A 22,280-nucleotide genomic window follows, 5' to 3' on the forward strand; every position below is an offset into this window, starting at 1 on the left:
TCTCCAAGCGATTAGTAGATTTAAAGGAGACAAATGTGCTTGAGAGTGCGTGGTTGAAATTGTATGTGTGCGTGTGCGTTTGATATGTGGGAGCCTTCTCGGGCAGCGATTTTTTTGTTAAACCTGTGGCAGGCTGTGCAACATGGAGAAAGCTTTGACATAATGACATAAAGGTGATTTCGTGGTTTTAGATTTATTAGTACGGGATGCTTGAGGGTGTGTTGCTGTAAAGTATATAAGGGACGCGCAGCGCCGTTAATGGGTTTAAAATAAATGAAAAACACTAATCCGAGGAACTATTGGAGAGGTAAGTATACGGAGGTGAGCGCGTTGCGCATAAGGGTTGCTGGTGTCATATATTAACACTTTGAGGGCGAATAATTTTGATTGAGTGTCAACGCTTGAGAACGCGAGGACAGCGTCTAAAGGGCTGGGTTAAACTTTGTGTATCACCGAGCAGGGGAAGAGGAGCCAGTGGTTGCGAGAACAGCGAGACGAAGACTGAAACCGAAAGTTAAGCGTGTCTGGGTGACCTAGACCAAGAAGGTGGAGTCGACCAACGCCATTGGAAGAGGTAAGTCTGTGTTTCAGAGAATGGCTGACAGCTCGGGTGCGACACCTAGTAGGAAAAGGGGATGCAAACCTCTGAAGGATCAGCTCGAACAGCTTAAGAAAGCTGTTCGTTTGGCTTCCCCTGGAGCATTAAAAGCAGCAGAGAAAGAGTGCCAAGCGATGGAGGTTGAGGTAAGTAAACTTATTACATCCCAACAGAAAGGGCTGGGTGATAAAATACCTCTGAGCTTGGTGTTAAAAACTGAAGGAGAAGTGTATGGACAAATGCATGAGGCCCTACGTGCGTCCATAGAGGCATTAACGGCATTGGAGGTTATAAAGCAGAGAGTAATGCAGGGAGGGCCAGAAGAGGAGAATGAAGGCCGTGCGACGTCATCAGGAGAAGAAGACGATGAGGAGGACGAAGATGGAGGAGCTGAACCTCAACCAAGTACAAGCCTAATTTTGAGGAAAAGAAGTGTGAAGAGAGACCAAGCACAGAGACAGCCCATATTTAGGAGCTCAAAGGGAAAAGGAAAGTCGAGGAAGAGTAGAAAAGTGAGTTTTGAACAAGGAGCTCCTGACCCTGGTTTAAGTCTGCCTCTGATAGCAGGTCCAAAGAACGAACCAGTTTATCGCGCCTATAAGGTGAGAGATTTGGAAGCATTGGTTAAACAACTTCCACCAATAACCAAGGGAGAACATTGGGAAGGAGAAGAATTAGCGCTGGGCGACTTTCGCGCTTTGGCCGGACGTTGTATGCTGGGTGGTGGGTTAGCAGATGTAGAGCAGATAGCTCAAACAACCAGATATGCAAATGACCTGAAATATCATGAGGTGCAGAGTGACTTAGCAGATGCAGTTCGGGAAAAGGACCCAACTCCTAACTCTGGAGCCATTCCAAAAACACACCCAGAGAGTGTTTAGCTAAAGCAAAGGAACAATGGTTGTTAGGAACAGGAATACATCCGGGGAAGGAGGGTGAAAGTAGAGCGTGGTTTCGTTCGGCAATGCTGGCAGGGCTGCCCAACCAGGTTGCAGTTGACTTGGAAAAGAACCCAGATTTTGCCGTTGCAGACTCGGTGCAGTGGGAGAGACATGTGACCCACAGACTTCAGCAGGAACAGGATTTGACGAACAAACAAAAGAAAGAGTTAGATGAAGTATAGGCGCAGCTGCTTAGGCTGCAGCTGGGTGAGGCTCGCGAAAAATATAATGCGAAGAAAAGAACCGAAAGAACTAAATAAGACTATAATGGTGGCAAGGCCTCAGCCCGATCCTGTGCCTGACTGGCCAGATCAGGATCCGGGTCTCTACCCTGATGATCGTTGGCCCGCCAATGCACCAAGGCAGCGTCAACCCGTAGGGAATTGGGGGACCGGTGGACCGCAGAGAGGGCGTGGTGGATCCGTGAGGGGAGGACAAAGGGCTCGGAATCCGGGGAATCCTGGCAGTGTGTCTTGGACTGGCTGTTACAGCTGTGGAGCAGAAGGACACTGGTCCCGAGAATGCCCTGAATCGCAGCGAAATTATCAGAGGCGAGGCTATCAACCCCAGGCACGAGGAGGCCCAAGACAAAGAGTTGCTTACAGGGGAGCACATCAAGCTCCAAACCCGAATGCAGCACCAGCCCCCAGTACCCAGTAGCCGACTGGGGCTGGGAGGGGGAGTAATACTGATGGAGCCCGGAGAAACTGAACAGCGTGGGGACGGCAGAACCTATGCTGTCAATGATGATGATCCAGCATTGACACAGCTGGGAAAACAGACTTTGAAGCACCAATATGTGGTGTCCTGACAGGTGCCTGGAAAATCTCATGGGCAGGGACCTGCTTGTGAAACTGGGATCACCTTCAAAGACTCAATATCTAGTCCAGAACTCTGAACAACCCACTGCCGAAATCTACTGGGGGAGGCTAGTGGAAGAAGGTATTCTGAGACATTATCAGCTGTGGAAACCCTGGATAATGAGCCTGGCCGTCTATTCCCCACCGCGAGATCCTTTCCACGTTACACTCTTTTATGATAGGGAAGATAACGATATCTATTGGGAACAGTTCCAGTCTGATCTTGAGGGACAGACGTGGAATGTGCAAACACATAACATTTATGTTGGACCAGAAGGTGTGGCCGCGGCTGTGAAATTTACTGATGAACAACTGCCTTGGTACAATGTGGGAGAGGATTCAGCCCCTCACATTACATTGGCGGTCCACGAGGGTCATGGGCCAAGAGATCTGGGACCAATGGTCAAGCGGGCGCTGGACAACGCATGCTGGCAAAGCACCCAAATTCCAAACGTCTGGTATGCACCAAAATGTAAAATATATCGCATAACTTGTTTGTCCAACGATGCAGTGATCTTAGAACATAAAGAAATCTCCAGAATACATGGCAGGGAAAGAATGGATCATCCTGATGCAGTAGCTGAGCTCTCAAAATTGCCTGGTACTTTGTGGTCCGCAGGGCCCACAGATGTAGGTCTAGCTAACTGTTCGCCTGTCCTGTTCCGGCTGAAGTCTGACATACCATTTAACAGACCATAATAGAAGCACAAAACTGAAGACCAAAAGTGGTTCACATGTATTGACCTAGCGAATGCATTCTTTTGTCTCCCACTGCACGAGTCACTCAGAGACATTTTCTCATTCACATACAGAGGCCGCAAATTTAGGTACACACGCCTACCACAAGGCTTTGCACTCTCACCAGGAATTTTTAATCAGGTGTTGAAAGAGACATTGTCCCCATGTCAACTGCCAGGGGGCTGTACATTAATAGAGTATGTTGATGATCTTCTTATTGCAGCCCCGTCAGCAGCGGCCTGTACGGCAGCATCGCTCGTGGTGTTGAACAGATTGGCGGAGTGTGGCTTCAAAGTGAGCAAAGAAAAACTGCAGTTGGTCCGGCCAGAGGTAACATTCCTGGGCCGGGTGATCGCACACAGATCAGTGGGGTTAATGAACACACACAGAGACCAAATTCTGACACATCCAAAACCAAGAACTGTGAAGGAGTTGCTTTCCTTTCTTGGCTTGACAGGTTACAGCAGGCAGTTCATTCCGAACTATGCGGGTAAAACGGCCCCTTTAAGGGACCTGATCAAGAAAGTTGGTGTTCGAAATCTGAAGGCTGAATTGCCTTGGACGCCGGACACAGAGACAGCGTTCATTTCACTAAAACAGGATTTGTCAAGAGCCACAGATCTGGCCACACCTAACTATGATGAGGCATTTTATCTTGATGTTTCAGAAACAAAGGGAGTTGTGAATGGTGTGTTGTTTCAGAAAAAAGGGGGAGGTAGGGATGTACTTATGTATGTTAGCATAAGATTAAATTCAACAGAAGCAAGGCATCCCACATGCACACAACACGCAGCAGGAGTAGCAAAGATAATTCAGAAAACAGCACATATAGTGAGGGAACACCCACTGAAAGTGCTTACTACACACAGTGTAGTGGCCTATGTGAACTCACAGGCATTCACAATGACTCCACTGACGCAACAAAGGTTGAGCAAAATTTTAGAGGCGCCAAATTTGATATTCACACATGAAGGAATAAATATGGCAGACCTAATGGGGTCAGGAGAACCACATGACTGTATTAAGAAAGCCCAGGTTGAAGGAAAAATCGAGGGACAGCAGTCGGCCCAGAGAGCTGAAGTGATAGCCCTAACTCGAGCCCTGAGGTTGGCTAAAAACATGAGAGTGAACATCTACACTGACTCAGCATATGCGTTTGGAGCAGCTCATGTGGAACTGGCTCAGTGGAAGAGAGCCGGGTTCAGAACGGCCACTAATGCACCCATCTGTCACAAAAAGGCCCTGGAGGACCCAGACGAGGTAAGTATTATAAAATGCAAAGGCCACTCACAAGCAGACAGTATGGTGGCAAGAGGAAATCAGAAAGCTGACGAAGCCGCAAAGGAAGCAGCGGGCTACAAAGGACAGAGACAACTGGTGCAGGTAACCCCAGAAGAGGAGGTTAGCACTAACAGCATGGAAGAAGTTAGACAGGCTCAGGAGGAGACATCCCCAGAGGAAAAGGGGGTGTGGGAAAACAAAGGAGCCTGGCAAGATGGCGGTTTGTGGAGGGGGCCAGATGGGCGTCCCGCTTTAACGGCCAAAATGGCGGAACAAAAGGTGAATGAGGCTCACGGGCTTGGTCACGTGGGAGTGGAACAGATGGAGAGAAATTTGTGCCGATGGTGGCATCCTGATTTGAGAAGGATGATACTGGAAAAGGCCAGAACGTGCCTAATTTGTGGGGCACACAACCCAAAGCCAGCAGTAAAACCTGAAGCTGGTAAGGTTCTCATGCCAGGAAGGTCAGGAGAAGAGGTCGTGATTGATTATACCGACATGATTGATACAGGCCCAGGTGGGGTGAGGTATTTGTTGGTGTGTGTGGATGTTCTGACTGGATGGCCCGAAGCATGGGCGACCAAATGTGAAGATGCGAAAAGTGTGATTAAGTGCTTAACCAATCATTACATTCCAAGGCATGGGTTTCCCAAGAGAATTAGATCAGACAATGGTGCTCACTTCAAGAATAAAGATTTGCAAGAGGTAGAGAGGATGAACCTAAATTTGGAAAACAAGTTGGCTAAAATTTGTGCGCAGACAGGGCTAAATTGGGTCGCAGCCCTGCCCATTGCTTTGATGACCATAAGATGTTTATGATGATGTTAACTTTGTATTTCAGGTGCAGTTATAACTATTTTATACATATTGCATTTTGTGCTTTTAAAGGAGTTGTGGCTCAAATTTGTCTCTGGAGGGTCACGAGCCTTTGGCTAGCGCTATGATTAGCCAATCTACTGTGAGGATAATATGAGTTCATGAAGGATTGCACACGCTTACAGACACAGAGTTAAGAAACACACATGACAGTATTGATTCCAGGCAAAAGGCCCTAAATTCATTTAGCTTTTAACTGAACTTAAAGAAGGACCAAAGAGGAAGGAAAGCATATATTTTGGTTAAGTCTGATAAACTAGAATTAGGAGGTATTGTTACATTAAGGGAGCAAAATGAAATAAAAAGGTTATACCAAAACAGGTGATAACATAGGAAATGTGAGGTTTTAAAATGAAGTTAGTGTTAACACATAGGAGTTGTTTCAAGGCAGCATTTAGCTATGATGAAATGTATACAGGAGTAATTGCTTATATGCTTAAACATAATTGATTAAAGTGGTTGTTTTCTTTTGGAGTAGATTAACTTGCAGCAGCGACAACTTGTGCACAGGATGTTGATGATCAGATAAGGGAAAGTAGAGCGAGCAACTGGACGTGAAACCAGCGCTTAAAAGAATTTTAAAGTGATGAGTAACGTTGAAGAGTATACATAAATACAAGTCAATAAGTTAAGAAGGTAATTAGGATCAGGCTTTTGATTAAAGAGTCCCAGATAGGATAAGTTAGGGAGATGCAAGAAAAGGTGTTTTGTTTCCTTTGCAGAAGATCGATCTCGGCGACCACAGGAGGGGCGAGGATCCTGGAGATCTCGAGGTTCGAGACCACCAGAGAAGGGTCTGCGTGAGGACACAATGTATTGTGACCTCTGGTGTTCCAGAGGTCAAAAGGGGGAGTGTCGAGGAGGGAAATTATTTTACTGCTATTGTCAAATAATTGTCATTGCATTAATAATATAATCTGCAGCATGGATATTGCATTCCAAGGTTTAAACAGTGTCTCTTTCAGAAAGACTGAGTTGCAGGCTGACAGGAAGTTGTATGTAGAAAGAAGCAGGAAGTTATTTTGAGCCGCAGGCTAAGACGAGGCTTTAACAATGTAACAGATAGCTTTAAGAAGGCCTTAAGCAGTTATGACTATTTTATACACAATGCATATCTGTGCTTATTAAAGAGTTGGAGCTCGGTCAATTAATTGGGGGTCGGAAGCTTTGTTCGGCGCGATGTTCGGACAATCTATTGTGCAAGTGACTTGGAGCCAGAGAAGGAATTGCAATACATGCTTACAAAACACTTATATATCAGATCATTTTATATTAAGGTTTTAGTAGAGGTTCTTGATTAAAACATTTATTTAGTAGAAGACATACACATAGTCTCAGTGAGCTTCTGGTCTGGTAAAAGGTCAGAAGTGCAATAGGTGAATTAAGAAAGAGCATTTGAGGACGAGACACAGACAGTAGGTGAAGAGGTGACACAAAGAGCATGTGAGGTCAACACACACACACACACACATTTTAAATTAGATTTATTTAGAGGAGAGGTTAGTTATGTTTGGCTGTAACTGCAAAATTGTCTTGGTAAAAGAGGAACCGTTTCTTGGTGTCTCGGCAAGAAAGAGGAACAAGACAAGAACTGAAAGGTAGACAGGAAGGGCTAGCCATGAAAATAGAAGATGATTTTCTAGGTGAAAAGTCAATGATGATGTTGATCTGATCTATGTATAAAATGTATCTGTGACGTATGAAGGGGCGTCAGTAAATAAACCCTGATGCTATAAAATATCTGTTCATGCTTTGATTAAGTCGAAGACTACTTCCTGTCTGCGTACAGAGTTGTCTTCCCACGCGTGTATTCATTAAAATCTTCGTTTGACTTTACCCGGCCGGATCGGTGTGGTTATTCTTCGATCACCTCTTGTACCCTTCCTCAATATTGAATCTTAACAAAAGCGTTTTTGTACAACTTCATAGAAATAGCTGTAACTTTTGATAGAAGACTCGGATACACATGTTTATGGCTTTATCTTATAGAACTCAAGGTTCCCGTGCTGGGAAAACAGGTTTTGCAGCTGTTTGAGCTAAGATTTCCAAGTTATTCACATAATGAAAACCTATACTTTGTTTCGGTCGAGATCCCCATTCAAATGCATGTAACAGTGAGAAACGCACTGTCTTGGCGAAAGAAAGCGTTTTTGTACAACTTCATAGAAATAGCTGTAACTTTTGATAGAAGACTCGGATACACATGTTTATGGCTTTATCTTATAGAACTCAAGGTTCCCGTGCTGGGAAAACAGGTTTTGCAGCTGTTTGAGCTAAGATTTCCAAGTTATTCACATAATGAAAACCTATACTTTGTTTCGGTCGAGATCCCCATTCAAATGCATGTAACAGTGAGAAACGCACTGTCTTGGCGAAAGAAAGCGTTTTTGTACAACTTCATAGAAATAGCTGTAACTTTTGATAGAAGACTCGGATACACATGTTTATGGCTTTATCTTATAGAACTCAAGGTTCCCGTGCTGGGAAAACAGGTTTTGCAGCTGTTTGAGCTAAGATTTCCAAGTTATTCACATAATGAAAACCTATACTTTGTTTCGGTCGAGTTCCCCATTCAAATGCATGTAACAGTGAGAAACGCACTGTCTTGGCGAAAGAAAGCGTTTTTGTACAACTTCATAGAAATAGCTGTAACTTTTGATAGAAGACTCGGATACACATGTTTATGGCTTTATCTTTTAGAACTCAAGGTTCCCGTGCTGGGAAAACAGGTTTTGCAGCTGTTTGAGCTAAGATTTCCAAGTTATTCACATAATGAAAACCTATACTTTGTTTCGGTCGAGATCCCCATTCAAATGCATGTAACAGTGAGAAACGCACTGTCTTGGCGAAAGAAAGCGTTTTTGTACAACTTCATAGAAATAGCTGTAACTTTTGATAGAAGACTCGGATACACATGTTTATGGCTTTATCTTATAGAACTCAAGGTTCCCGTGCTGGGAAAACAGGTTTTGCAGCTGTTTGAGCTAAGATTTCCAAGTTATTCACATAATGAAAACCTATACTTTGTTTCGGTCGAGTTCCCCATTCAAATGCATGTAACAGTGAGAAACGCACTGTCTTGGCGAAAGAAAGCGTTTTTGTACAACTTCATAGAAATAGCTGTAACTTTTGATAGAAGACTCGGATACACATGTTTATGGCTTTATCTTTTAGAACTCAAGGTTCCCGTGCTGGGAAAACAGGTTTTGCAGCTGTTTGAGCTAAGATTTCCAAGTTATTCACATAATGAAAACCTATACTTTGTTTCGGTCGAGATCCCCATTCAAATGCATGTAACAGTGAGAAACGCACTGTCTTGGCGAAAGAAAGCGTTTTTGTACAACTTCATAGAAATAGCTGTAACTTTTGATAGAAGACTCGGATACACATGTTTATGGCTTTATCTTATAGAACTCAAGGTTCCCGTGCTGGGAAAACAGGTTTTGCAGCTGTTTGAGCTAAGATTACCAAGTTATTCACATAATGAAAACCTATACTTTGTTTCGGTCGAGATCCCCATTCAAATGCATGTAACAGTGAGAAACGCACTGTCTTGGCGAAAGAAAGCGTTTTTGTACAACTTCATAGAAATAGCTGTAACTTTTGATAGAAGACTCGGATACACATGTTTATGGCTTTATCTTATAGAACTCAAGGTTCCCGTGCTGGGAAAACAGGTTTTGCAGCTGTTTGAGCTAAGATTTCCAAGTTATTCACATAATGAAAACCTATACTTTGTTTCGGTCGAGTTCCCCATTCAAATGCATGTAACAGTGAGAAACGCACTGTCTTGGCGAAAGAAAGCGTTTTTGTACAACTTCATAGAAATAGCTGTAACTTTTGATAGAAGACTCGGATACACATGTTTATGGCTTTATCTTATAGAACTCAAGGTTCCCGTGCTGGGAAAACAGGTTTTGCAGCTGTTTGAGCTAAGATTTCCAAGTTATTCACATAATGAAAACCTATACTTTGTTTCGGTCGAGTTCCCCATTCAAATGCATGTAACAGTGAGAAACGCACTGTCTTGGCGAAAGAAAGCGTTTTTGTACAACTTCATAGAAATAGCTGTAACTTTTGATAGAAGACTCGGATACACATGTTTATGGCTTTATCTTATAGAACTCAAGGTTCCCGTGCTGGGAAAACAGGTTTTGCAGCTGTTTGAGCTAAGATTTCCAAGTTATTCACATAATGAAAACTTATACTTTGTTTCGGTCGAGATCCCCATTCAAATGCATGTAACAGTGAGAAACGCACTGTCTTGGCGAAAGAAAGCGTTTTTGTACAACTTCATAGAAATAGCTGTAACTTTTGATAGAAGACTCGGATACACATGTTTATGGCTTTATCTTATAGAACTCAAGGTTCCCGTGCTGGGAAAACAGGTTTTGCAGCTGTTTGAGCTAAGATTTCCAAGTTATTCACATAATGAAAACCTATACTTTGTTTCGGTCGAGTTCCCCATTCAAATGCATGTAACAGTGAGAAACGCACTGTCTTGGCGAAAGAAAGCGTTTTTGTACAACTTCATAGAAATAGCTGTAACTTTTGATAGAAGACTCGGATACACATGTTTATGGCTTTATCTTTTAGAACTCAAGGTTCCCGTGCTGGGAAAACAGGTTTTGCAGCTGTTTGAGCTAAGATTTCCAAGTTATTCACATAATGAAAACCTATACTTTGTTTCGGTCGAGTTCCCCATTCAAATGCATGTAACAGTGAGAAACGCACTGTCTTGGCGAAAGAAAGCGTTTTTGTACAACTTCATAGAAATAGCTGTAACTTTTGATAGAAGACTCGGATACACATGTTTATGGCTTTATCTTATAGAACTCAAGGTTCCCGTGCTGGGAAAACAGGTTTTGCAGCTGTTTGAGCTAAGATTTCCAAGTTATTCACATAATGAAAACCTATACTTTGTTTCGGTCGAGATCCCCATTCAAATGCATGTAACAGTGAGAAACGCACTGTCTTGGCGAAAGAAAGCGTTTTTGTACAACTTCATAGAAATAGCTGTAACTTTTGATAGAAGACTCGGATACACATGTTTATGGCTTTATCTTTTAGAACTCAAGGTTCCCGTGCTGGGAAAACAGGTTTTGCAGCTGTTTGAGCTAAGATTGCCAAGTTATTCACATAATGAAAACCTATACTTTGTTTCGGTCGAGATCCCCATTCAAATGCATGTAACAGTGAGAAACGCACTGTCTTGGCGAAAGAAAGCGTTTTTGTACAACTTCATAGAAATAGCTGTAACTTTTGATAGAAGACTCGGATACACATGTTTATGGCTTTATCTTTTAGAACTCAAGGTTCCCGTGCTGGGAAAACAGGTTTTGCAGCTGTTTGAGCTAAGATTGCCAAGTTATTCACATAATGAAAACCTATACTTTGTTTCGGTCGAGATCCCCATTCAAATGCATGTAACAGTGAGAAACGCACTGTCTTGGCGAAAGAAAGCGTTTTTGTACAACTTCATAGAAATAGCTGTAACTTTTGATAGAAGACTCGGATACACATGTTTATGGCTTTATCTTTTAGAACTCAAGGTTCCCGTGCTGGGAAAACAGGTTTTGCAGCTGTTTGAGCTAAGATTTCCAAGTTATTCACATAATGAAAACCTATACTTTGTTTCGGTCGAGTTCCCCATTCAAATGCATGTAACAGTGAGAAACGCACTGTCTTGGCGAAAGAAAGCGTTTTTGTACAACTTCATAGAAATAGCTGTAACTTTTGATAGAAGACTCGGATACACATGTTTATGGCTTTATCTTTTAGAACTCAAGGTTCCCGTGCTGGGAAAACAGGTTTTGCAGCTGTTTGAGCTAAGATTTCCAAGTTATTCACATAATGAAAACCTATACTTTGTTTCGGTCGAGATCCCCATTCAAATGCATGTAACAGTGAGAAACGCACTGTCTTGGCGAAAGAAAGCGTTTTTGTACAACTTCATAGAAATAGCTGTAACTTTTGATAGAAGACTCGGATACACATGTTTATGGCTTTATCTTATAGAACTCAAGGTTCCCGTGCTGGGAAAACAGGTTTTGCAGCTGTTTGAGCTAAGATTTCCAAGTTATTCACATAATGAAAACCTATACTTTGTTTCGGTCGAGATCCCCATTCAAATGCATGTAACAGTGAGAAACGCACTGTCTTGGCGAAAGAAAGCGTTTTTGTACAACTTCATAGAAATAGCTGTAACTTTTGATAGAAGACTCGGATACACATGTTTATGGCTTTATCTTATAGAACTCAAGGTTCCCGTGCTGGGAAAACAGGTTTTGCAGCTGTTTGAGCTAAGATTTCCAAGTTATTCACATAATGAAAACCTATACTTTGTTTCGGTCGAGTTCCCCATTCAAATGCATGTAACAGTGAGAAACGCACTGTCTTGGCGAAAGAAAGCGTTTTTGTACAACTTCATAGAAATAGCTGTAACTTTTGATAGAAGACTCGGATACACATGTTTATGGCTTTATCTTTTAGAACTCAAGGTTCCCGTGCTGGGAAAACAGGTTTTGCAGCTGTTTGAGCTAAGATTTCCAAGTTATTCACATAATGAAAACCTATACTTTGTTTCGGTCGAGTTCCCCATTCAAATGCATGTAACAGTGAGAAACGCACTGTCTTGGCGAAAGAAAGCGTTTTTGTACAACTTCATAGAAATAGCTGTAACTTTTGATAGAAGACTCGGATACACATGTTTATGGCTTTATCTTATAGAACTCAAGGTTCCCGTGCTGGGAAAACAGGTTTTGCAGCTGTTTGAGCTAAGATTGCCAAGTTATTCACATAATGAAAACCTATACTTTGTTTCGGTCGAGATCCCCATTCAAATGCATGTAACAGTGAGAAACGCACTGTCTTGGCGAAAGAAAGCGTTTTTGTACAACTTCATAGAAATAGCTGTAACTTTTGATAGAAGACTCGGATACACATGTTTATGGCTTTATCTTTTAGAACTCAAGGTTCCCGTGCTGGGAAAACAGGTTTTGCAGCTGTTTGAGCTAAGATTTCCAAGTTATTCACATAATGAAAACCTATACTTTGTTTCGGTCGAGTTCCCCATTCAAATGCATGTAACAGTGAGAAACGCACTGTCTTGGCGAAAGAAAGCGTTTTTGTACAACTTCATAGAAATAGCTGTAACTTTTGATAGAAGACTCGGATACACATGTTTATGGCTTTATCTTTTAGAACTCAAGGTTCCCGTGCTGGGAAAACAGGTTTTGCAGCTGTTTGAGCTAAGATTTCCAAGTTATTCACATAATGAAAACCTATACTTTGTTTCGGTCGAGATCCCCATTCAAATGCATGTAACAGTGAGAAACGCACTGTCTTGGCGAAAGAAAGCGTTTTTGTACAACTTCATAGAAATAGCTGTAACTTTTGATAGAAGACTCGGATACACATGTTTATGGCTTTATCTTATAGAACTCAAGGTTCCCGTGCTGGGAAAACAGGTTTTGCAGCTGTTTGAGCTAAGATTTCCAAGTTATTCACATAATGAAAACCTATACTTTGTTTCGGTCGAGATCCCCATTCAAATGCATGTAACAGTGAGAAACGCACTGTCTTGGCGAAAGAAAGCGTTTTTGTACAACTTCATAGAAATAGCTGTAACTTTTGATAGAAGACTCGGATACACATGTTTATGGCTTTATCTTATAGAACTCAAGGTTCCCGTGCTGGGAAAACAGGTTTTGCAGCTGTTTGAGCTAAGATTTCCAAGTTATTCACATAATGAAAACCTATACTTTGTTTCGGTCGAGTTCCCCATTCAAATGCATGTAACAGTGAGAAACGCACTGTCTTGGCGAAAGAAAGCGTTTTTGTACAACTTCATAGAAATAGCTGTAACTTTTGATAGAAGACTCGGATACACATGTTTATGGCTTTATCTTTTAGAACTCAAGGTTCCCGTGCTGGGAAAACAGGTTTTGCAGCTGTTTGAGCTAAGATTTCCAAGTTATTCACATAATGAAAACCTATACTTTGTTTCGGTCGAGTTCCCCATTCAAATGCATGTAACAGTGAGAAACGCACTGTCTTGGCGAAAGAAAGCGTTTTTGTACAACTTCATAGAAATAGCTGTAACTTTTGATAGAAGACTCGGATACACATGTTTATGGCTTTATCTTATAGAACTCAAGGTTCCCGTGCTGGGAAAACAGGTTTTGCAGCTGTTTGAGCTAAGATTTCCAAGTTATTCACATAATGAAAACCTATACTTTGTTTCGGTCGAGATCCCCATTCAAATGCATGTAACAGTGAGAAACGCACTGTCTTGGCGAAAGAAAGCGTTTTTGTACAACTTCATAGAAATAGCTGTAACTTTTGATAGAAGACTCGGATACACATGTTTATGGCTTTATCTTATAGAACTCAAGGTTCCCGTGCTGGGAAAACAGGTTTTGCAGCTGTTTGAGCTAAGATTTCCAAGTTATTCACATAATGAAAACCTATACTTTGTTTCGGTCGAGTTCCCCATTCAAATGCATGTAACAGTGAGAAACGCACTGTCTTGGCGAAAGAAAGCGTTTTTGTACAACTTCATAGAAATAGCTGTAACTTTTGATAGAAGACTCGGATACACATGTTTATGGCTTTATCTTATAGAACTCAAGGTTCCTGTGCTGGGAAAACAGGTTTTGCAGCTGTTTGAGCTAAGATTTCCAAGTTATTCACGTAATGAAAACCTATACTTTGTTTCGGTCGAGATCCCCATTCAAATGCATGTAACAGTGAGAAACGCACTGTCTTGGCGAAAGAAAGCGTTTTTGTACAACTTCATAGAAATAGCTGTAACTTTTGATAGAAGACTCGGATACACATGTTTATGGCTTTATCTTTTAGAACTCAAGGTTCCCGTGCTGGGAAAACAGGTTTTGCAGCTGTTTGAGCTAAGATTTCCAAGTTATTCACATAATGAAAACCTATACTTTGTTTCGGTCGAGTTCCCCATTCAAATGCATGTAACAGTGAGAAACGCACTGTCTTGGCGAAAGAAAGCGTTTTTGTACAACTTCATAGAAATAGCTGTAACTTTTGATAGAAGACTCGGATACACATGTTTATGGCTTTATCTTATAGAACTCAAGGTTCCCGTGCTGGGAAAACAGGTTTTGCAGCTGTTTGAGCTAAGATTTCCAAGTTATTCACATAATGAAAACCTATACTTTGTTTCGGTCGAGTTCCCCATTCAAATGCATGTAACAGTGAGAAACGCACTGTCTTGGCGAAAGAAAGCGTTTTTGTACAACTTCATAGAAATAGCTGTAACTTTTGATAGAAGACTCGGATACACATGTTTATGGCTTTATCTTATAGAACTCAAGGTTCCCGTGCTGGGAAAACAGGTTTTGCAGCTGTTTGAGCTAAGATTTCCAAGTTATTCACATAATGAAAACCTATACTTTGTTTCGGTCGAGATCCCCATTCAAATGCATGTAACAGTGAGAAACGCACTGTCTTGGCGAAAGAAAGCGTTTTTGTACAACTTCATAGAAATAGCTGTAACTTTTGATAGAAGACTCGGATACACATGTTTATGGCTTTATCTTTTAGAACTCAAGGTTCCCGTGCTGGGAAAACAGGTTTTGCAGCTGTTTGAGCTAAGATTTCCAAGTTATTCACATAATGAAAACCTATACTTTGTTTCGGTCGAGATCCCCATTCAAATGCATGTAACAGTGAGAAACGCACTGTCTTGGCGAAAGAAAGCGTTTTTGTACAACTTCATAGAAATAGCTGTAACTTTTGATAGAAGACTCGGATACACATGTTTATGGCTTTATCTTATAGAACTCAAGGTTCCCGTGCTGGGAAAACAGGTTTTGCAGCTGTTTGAGCTAAGATTTCCAAGTTATTCACATAATGAAAACCTATACTTTGTTTCGGTCGAGTTCCCCATTCAAATGCATGTAACAGTGAGAAACGCACTGTCTTGGCGAAAGAAAGCGTTTTTGTACAACTTCATAGAAATAGCTGTAACTTTTGATAGAAGACTCGGATACACATGTTTATGGCTTTATCTTTTAGAACTCAAGGTTCCCGTGCTGGGAAAACAGGTTTTGCAGCTGTTTGAGCTAAGATTTCCAAGTTATTCACATAATGAAAACCTATACTTTGTTTCGGTCGAGTTCCCCATTCAAATGCATGTAACAGTGAGAAACGCACTGTCTTGGCGAAAGAAAGCGTTTTTGTACAACTTCATAGAAATAGCTGTAACTTTTGATAGAAGACTCGGATACACATGTTTATGGCTTTATCTTTTAGAACTCAAGGTTCCCGTGCTGGGAAAACAGGTTTTGCAGCTGTTTGAGCTAAGATTTCCAAGTTATTCACATAATGAAAACCTATACTTTGTTTCGGTCGAGATCCCCATTCAAATGCATGTAACAGTGAGAAACGCACTGTCTTGGCGAAAGAAAGCGTTTTTGTACAACTTCATAGAAATAGCTGTAACTTTTGATAGAAGACTCGGATACACATGTTTATGGCTTTATCTTATAGAACTCAAGGTTCCCGTGCTGGGAAAACAGGTTTTGCAGCTGTTTGAGCTAAGATTTCCAAGTTATTCACATAATGAAAACCTATACTTTGTTTCGGTCGAGATCCCCATTCAAATGCATGTAACAGTGAGAAACGCACTGTCTTGGCGAAAGAAAGCGTTTTTGTACAACTTCATAGAAATAGCTGTAACTTTTGATAGAAGACTCGGATACACATGTTTATGGCTTTATCTTTTAGAACTCAAGGTTCCCGTGCTGGGAAAACAGGTTTTGCAGCTGTTTGAGCTAAGATTGCCAAGTTATTCACATAATGAAAACCTATACTTTGTTTCGGTCGAGATCCCCATTCAAATGCATGTAACAGTGAGAAACGCACTGTCTTGGCGAAAGAAAGCGTTTTTGTACAACTTCATAGAAATAGCTGTAACTTTTGATAGAAGACTCGGATACACATGTTTATGGCTTTATCTTTTAGAACTCAAGGTTCCCGTGCTGGGAAAACAGGTTTTGCAGCTGTTTGAGCTAAGATTTCCAAGTTATTCACATAATGAAAACCTATACTTTGTTTCGGTCGAGTTCCCCATTCAAATGCATGTAACAGTGAGAAACGCACTGTCTTGGCGAAAGAAAGCGTTTTTGTACAACTTCATAGAAATAGCTGTAACTTTTGATAGAAGACTCGGATACACATGTTTATGGCTTTATCTTTTAGAACTCAAGGTTCCCGTGCTGGGAAAACAGGTTTTGCAGCTGTTTGAGCTAAGATTTCCAAGTTATTCACATAATGAAAACCTATACTTTGTTTCGGTCGAGATCCCCATTCAAATGCATGTAACAGTGAGAAACGCACTGTCTTGGCGAAAGAAAGCGTTTTTGTACAACTTCATAGAAATAGCTGTAACTTTTGATAGAAGACTCGGATACACATGTTTATGGCTTTATCTTATAGAACTCAAGGTTCCCGTGCTGGGAAAACAGGTTTTGCAGCTGTTTGAGCTAAGATTTCCAAGTTATTCACATAATGAAAACCTATACTTTGTTTCGGTCGAGATCCCCATTCAAATGCATGTAACAGTGAGAAACGCACTGTCTTGGCGAAAGAAAGCGTTTTTGTACAACTTCATAGAAATAGCTGTAACTTTTGATAGAAGACTCGGATACACATGTTTATGGCTTTATCTTATAGAACTCAAGGTTCCCGTGCTGGGAAAACAGGTTTTGCAGCTGTTTGAGCTAAGATTTCCAAGTTATTCACATAATGAAAACCTATACTTTGTTTCGGTCGAGTTCCCCATTCAAATGCATGTAACAGTGAGAAACGCACTGTCTTGGCGAAAGAAAGCGTTTTTGTACAACTTCATAGAAATAGCTGTAACTTTTGATAGAAGACTCGGATACACATGTTTATGGCTTTATCTTTTAGAACTCAAGGTTCCCGTGCTGGGAAAACAGGTTTTGCAGCTGTTTGAGCTAAGATTTCCAAGTTATTCACATAATGAAAACCTATACTTTGTTTCGGTCGAGTTCCCCATTCAAATGCATGTAACAGTGAGAAACGCACTGTCTTGGCGAAAGAAAGCGTTTTTGTACAACTTCATAGAAATAGCTGTAACTTTTGATAGAAGACTCGGATACACATGTTTATGGCTTTATCTTATAGAACTCAAGGTTCCCGTGCTGGGAAAACAGGTTTTGCAGCTGTTTGAGCTAAGATTGCCAAGTTATTCACATAATGAAAACCTATACTTTGTTTCGGTCGAGATCCCCATTCAAATGCATGTAACAGTGAGAAACGCACTGTCTTGGCGAAAGAAAGCGTTTTTGTACAACTTCATAGAAATAGCTGTAACTTTTGATAGAAGACTCGGATACACATGTTTATGGCTTTATCTTTTAGAACTCAAGGTTCCCGTGCTGGGAAAACAGGTTTTGCAGCTGTTTGAGCTAAGATTTCCAAGTTATTCACATAATGAAAACCTATACTTTGTTTCGGTCGAGTTCCCCATTCAAATGCATGTAACAGTGAGAAACGCACTGTCTTGGCGAAAGAAAGCGTTTTTGTACAACTTCATAGAAATAGCTGTAACTTTTGATAGAAGACTCGGATACACATGTTTATGGCTTTATCTTTTAGAACTCAAGGTTCCCGTGCTGGGAAAACAGGTTTTGCAGCTGTTTGAGCTAAGATTTCCAAGTTATTCACATAATGAAAACCTATACTTTGTTTCGGTCGAGATCCCCATTCAAATGCATGTAACAGTGAGAAACGCACTGTCTTGGCGAAAGAAAGCGTTTTTGTACAACTTCATAGAAATAGCTGTAACTTTTGATAGAAGACTCGGATACACATGTTTATGGCTTTATCTTATAGAACTCAAGGTTCCCGTGCTGGGAAAACAGGTTTTGCAGCTGTTTGAGCTAAGATTTCCAAGTTATTCACATAATGAAAACCTATACTTTGTTTCGGTCGAGATCCCCATTCAAATGCATGTAACAGTGAGAAACGCACTGTCTTGGCGAAAGAAAGCGTTTTTGTACAACTTCATAGAAATAGCTGTAACTTTTGATAGAAGACTCGGATACACATGTTTATGGCTTTATCTTATAGAACTCAAGGTTCCCGTGCTGGGAAAACAGGTTTTGCAGCTGTTTGAGCTAAGATTTCCAAGTTATTCACATAATGAAAACCTATACTTTGTTTCGGTCGAGTTCCCCATTCAAATGCATGTAACAGTGAGAAACGCACTGTCTTGGCGAAAGAAAGCGTTTTTGTACAACTTCATAGAAATAGCTGTAACTTTTGATAGAAGACTCGGATACACATGTTTATGGCTTTATCTTTTAGAACTCAAGGTTCCCGTGCTGGGAAAACAGGTTTTGCAGCTGTTTGAGCTAAGATTTCCAAGTTATTCACATAATGAAAACCTATACTTTGTTTCGGTCGAGTTCCCCATTCAAATGCATGTAACAGTGAGAAACGCACTGTCTTGGCGAAAGAAAGCGTTTTTGTACAACTTCATAGAAATAGCTGTAACTTTTGATAGAAGACTCGGATACACATGTTTATGGCTTTATCTTATAGAACTCAAGGTTCCCGTGCTGGGAAAACAGGTTTTGCAGCTGTTTGAGCTAAGATTGCCAAGTTATTCACATAATGAAAACCTATACTTTGTTTCGGTCGAGATCCCCATTCAAATGCATGTAACAGTGAGAAACGCACTGTCTTGGCGAAAGAAAGCGTTTTTGTACAACTTCATAGAAATAGCTGTAACTTTTGATAGAAGACTCGGATACACATGTTTATGGCTTTATCTTTTAGAACTCAAGGTTCCCGTGCTGGGAAAACAGGTTTTGCAGCTGTTTGAGCTAAGATTTCCAAGTTATTCACATAATGAAAACCTATACTTTGTTTCGGTCGAGTTCCCCATTCAAATGCATGTAACAGTGAGAAACGCACTGTCTTGGCGAAAGAAAGCGTTTTTGTACAACTTCATAGAAATAGCTGTAACTTTTGATAGAAGACTCGGATACACATGTTTATGGCTTTATCTTTTAGAACTCAAGGTTCCCGTGCTGGGAAAACAGGTTTTGCAGCTGTTTGAGCTAAGATTTCCAAGTTATTCACATAATGAAAACCTATACTTTGTTTCGGTCGAGATCCCCATTCAAATGCATGTAACAGTGAGAAACGCACTGTCTTGGCGAAAGAAAGCGTTTTTGTACAACTTCATAGAAATAGCTGTAACTTTTGATAGAAGACTCGGATACACATGTTTATGGCTTTATCTTATAGAACTCAAGGTTCCCGTGCTGGGAAAACAGGTTTTGCAGCTGTTTGAGCTAAGATTTCCAAGTTATTCACATAATGAAAACCTATACTTTGTTTCGGTCGAGATCCCCATTCAAATGCATGTAACAGTGAGAAACGCACTGTCTTGGCGAAAGAAAGCGTTTTTGTACAACTTCATAGAAATAGCTGTAACTTTTGATAGAAGACTCGGATACACATGTTTATGGCTTTATCTTATAGAACTCAAGGTTCCCGTGCTGGGAAAACAGGTTTTGCAGCTGTTTGAGCTAAGATTTCCAAGTTATTCACATAATGAAAACCTATACTTTGTTTCGGTCGAGTTCCCCATTCAAATGCATGTAACAGTGAGAAACGCACTGTCTTGGCGAAAGAAAGCGTTTTTGTACAACTTCATAGAAATAGCTGTAACTTTTGATAGAAGACTCGGATACACATGTTTATGGCTTTATCTTTTAGAACTCAAGGTTCCCGTGCTGGGAAAACAGGTTTTGCAGCTGTTTGAGCTAAGATTTCCAAGTTATTCACATAATGAAAACCTATACTTTGTTTCGGTCGAGTTCCCCATTCAAATGCATGTAACAGTGAGAAACGCACTGTCTTGGCGAAAGAAAGCGTTTTTGTACAACTTCATAGAAATAGCTGTAACTTTTGATAGAAGACTCGGATACACATGTTTATGGCTTTATCTTATAGAACTCAAGGTTCCCGTGCTGGGAAAACAGGTTTTGCAGCTGTTTGAGCTAAGATTTCCAAGTTATTCACATAATGAAAACCTATACTTTGTTTCGGTCGAGATCCCCATTCAAATGCATGTAACAGTGAGAAACGCACTGTCTTGGCGAAAGAAAGCGTTTTTGTACAACTTCATAGAAATAGCTGTAACTTTTGATAGAAGACTCGGATACACATGTTTATGGCTTTATCTTATAGAACTCAAGGTTCCCGTGCTGGGAAAACAGGTTTTGCAGCTGTTTGAGCTAAGATTTCCAAGTTATTCACATAATGAAAACCTATACTTTGTTTCGGTCGAGTTCCCCATTCAAATGCATGTAACAGTGAGAAACGCACTGTCTTGGCGAAAGAAAGCGTTTTTGTACAACTTCATAGAAATAGCTGTAACTTTTGATAGAAGACTCGGATACACATGTTTATGGCTTTATCTTATAGAACTCAAGGTTCCTGTGCTGGGAAAACAGGTTTTGCAGCTGTTTGAGCTAAGATTTCCAAGTTATTCACATAATGAAAACCTATACTTTGTTTCGGTCGAGATCCCCATTCAAATGCATGTAACAGTGAGAAACGCACTGTCTTGGCGAAAGAAAGCGTTTTTGTACAACTTCATAGAAATAGCTGTAACTTTTGATAGAAGACTCGGATACACATGTTTATGGCTTTATCTTTTAGAACTCAAGGTTCCCGTGCTGGGAAAACAGGTTTTGCAGCTGTTTGAGCTAAGATTTCCAAGTTATTCACATAATGAAAACCTATACTTTGTTTCGGTCGAGTTCCCCATTCAAATGCATGTAACAGTGAGAAACGCACTGTCTTGGCGAAAGAAAGCGTTTTTGTACAACTTCATAGAAATAGCTGTAACTTTTGATAGAAGACTCGGATACACATGTTTATGGCTTTATCTTATAGAACTCAAGGTTCCCGTGCTGGGAAAACAGGTTTTGCAGCTGTTTGAGCTAAGATTTCCAAGTTATTCACATAATGAAAACCTATACTTTGTTTCGGTCGAGTTCCCCATTCAAATGCATGTAACAGTGAGAAACGCACTGTCTTGGCGAAAGAAAGCGTTTTTGTACAACTTCATAGAAATAGCTGTAACTTTTGATAGAAGACTCGGATACACATGTTTATGGCTTTATCTTATAGAACTCAAGGTTCCCGTGCTGGGAAAACAGGTTTTGCAGCTGTTTGAGCTAAGATTTCCAAGTTATTCACATAATGAAAACCTATACTTTGTTTCGGTCGAGATCCCCATTCAAATGCATGTAACAGTGAGAAACGCACTGTCTTGGCGAAAGAAAGCGTTTTTGTACAACTTCATAGAAATAGCTGTAACTTTTGATAGAAGACTCGGATACACATGTTTATGGCTTTATCTTTTAGAACTCAAGGTTCCCGTGCTGGGAAAACAGGTTTTGCAGCTGTTTGAGCTAAGATTTCCAAGTTATTCACATAATGAAAACCTATACTTTGTTTCGGTCGAGATCCCCATTCAAATGCATGTAACAGTGAGAAACGCACTGTCTTGGCGAAAGAAAGCGTTTTTGTACAACTTCATAGAAATAGCTGTAACTTTTGATAGAAGACTCGGATACACATGTTTATGGCTTTATCTTTTAGAACTCAAGGTTCCCGTGCTGGGAAAACAGGTTTTGCAGCTGTTTGAGCTAAGATTTCCAAGTTATTCACATAATGAAAACCTATACTTTGTTTCGGTCGAGTTCCCCATTCAAATGCATGTAACAGTGAGAAACGCACTGTCTTGGCGAAAGAAAGCGTTTTTGTACAACTTCATAGAAATAGCTGTAACTTTTGATAGAAGACTCGGATACACATGTTTATGGCTTTATCTTATAGAACTCAAGGTTCCCGTGCTGGGAAAACAGGTTTTGCAGCTGTTTGAGCTAAGATTTCCAAGTTATT

General features: G+C 40.7%; 1 protein-coding gene across 1 annotated transcript; it reads left to right on the forward strand.

Moving 5' to 3' along the window:
* The first annotated feature begins 718 nt into the window (after positions 1 to 718).
* On the forward strand, positions 719 to 7,130 carry LOC309720137 (uncharacterized protein). Its single transcript, XM_082556732.1, has 3 exons — positions 719 to 2,109; positions 4,377 to 6,670; positions 6,722 to 7,130. Exons 1-2 carry the CDS (start codon positions 1,711 to 1,713, stop codon positions 5,235 to 5,237), a joined length of 1,260 nt encoding a protein of 419 aa, XP_082412858.1. The 5' UTR covers positions 719 to 1,710; the 3' UTR covers positions 5,238 to 6,670; positions 6,722 to 7,130.
* The last annotated feature ends 15,150 nt before the right edge of the window (positions 7,131 to 22,280 follow it).

This window comes from Aulonocara stuartgranti, assembly GCF_965226115.1.
Source record: "Aulonocara stuartgranti genome assembly, chromosome: 13".
Lineage (NCBI taxonomy): Eukaryota > Metazoa > Chordata > Actinopteri > Cichliformes > Cichlidae > Aulonocara > Aulonocara stuartgranti.

What these genes read in the sequence shown, in the direction of transcription:
- LOC309720137 (XM_082556732.1), top strand. Translation starts at nt 1,711, where the DNA reads ATGAAGTATAGGCGCAGCTGCTTAGGCTGCAGCTGGGTGAGGCTCGCG. An exon ending in GGCGAGGCTATCAACCCCAG is followed by an intron (nt 2,110 to 4,376) that starts GCACGAGGAGGC and finishes TGTCACAAAAAG; the next exon opens with GCCCTGGAGGACCCAGACGA.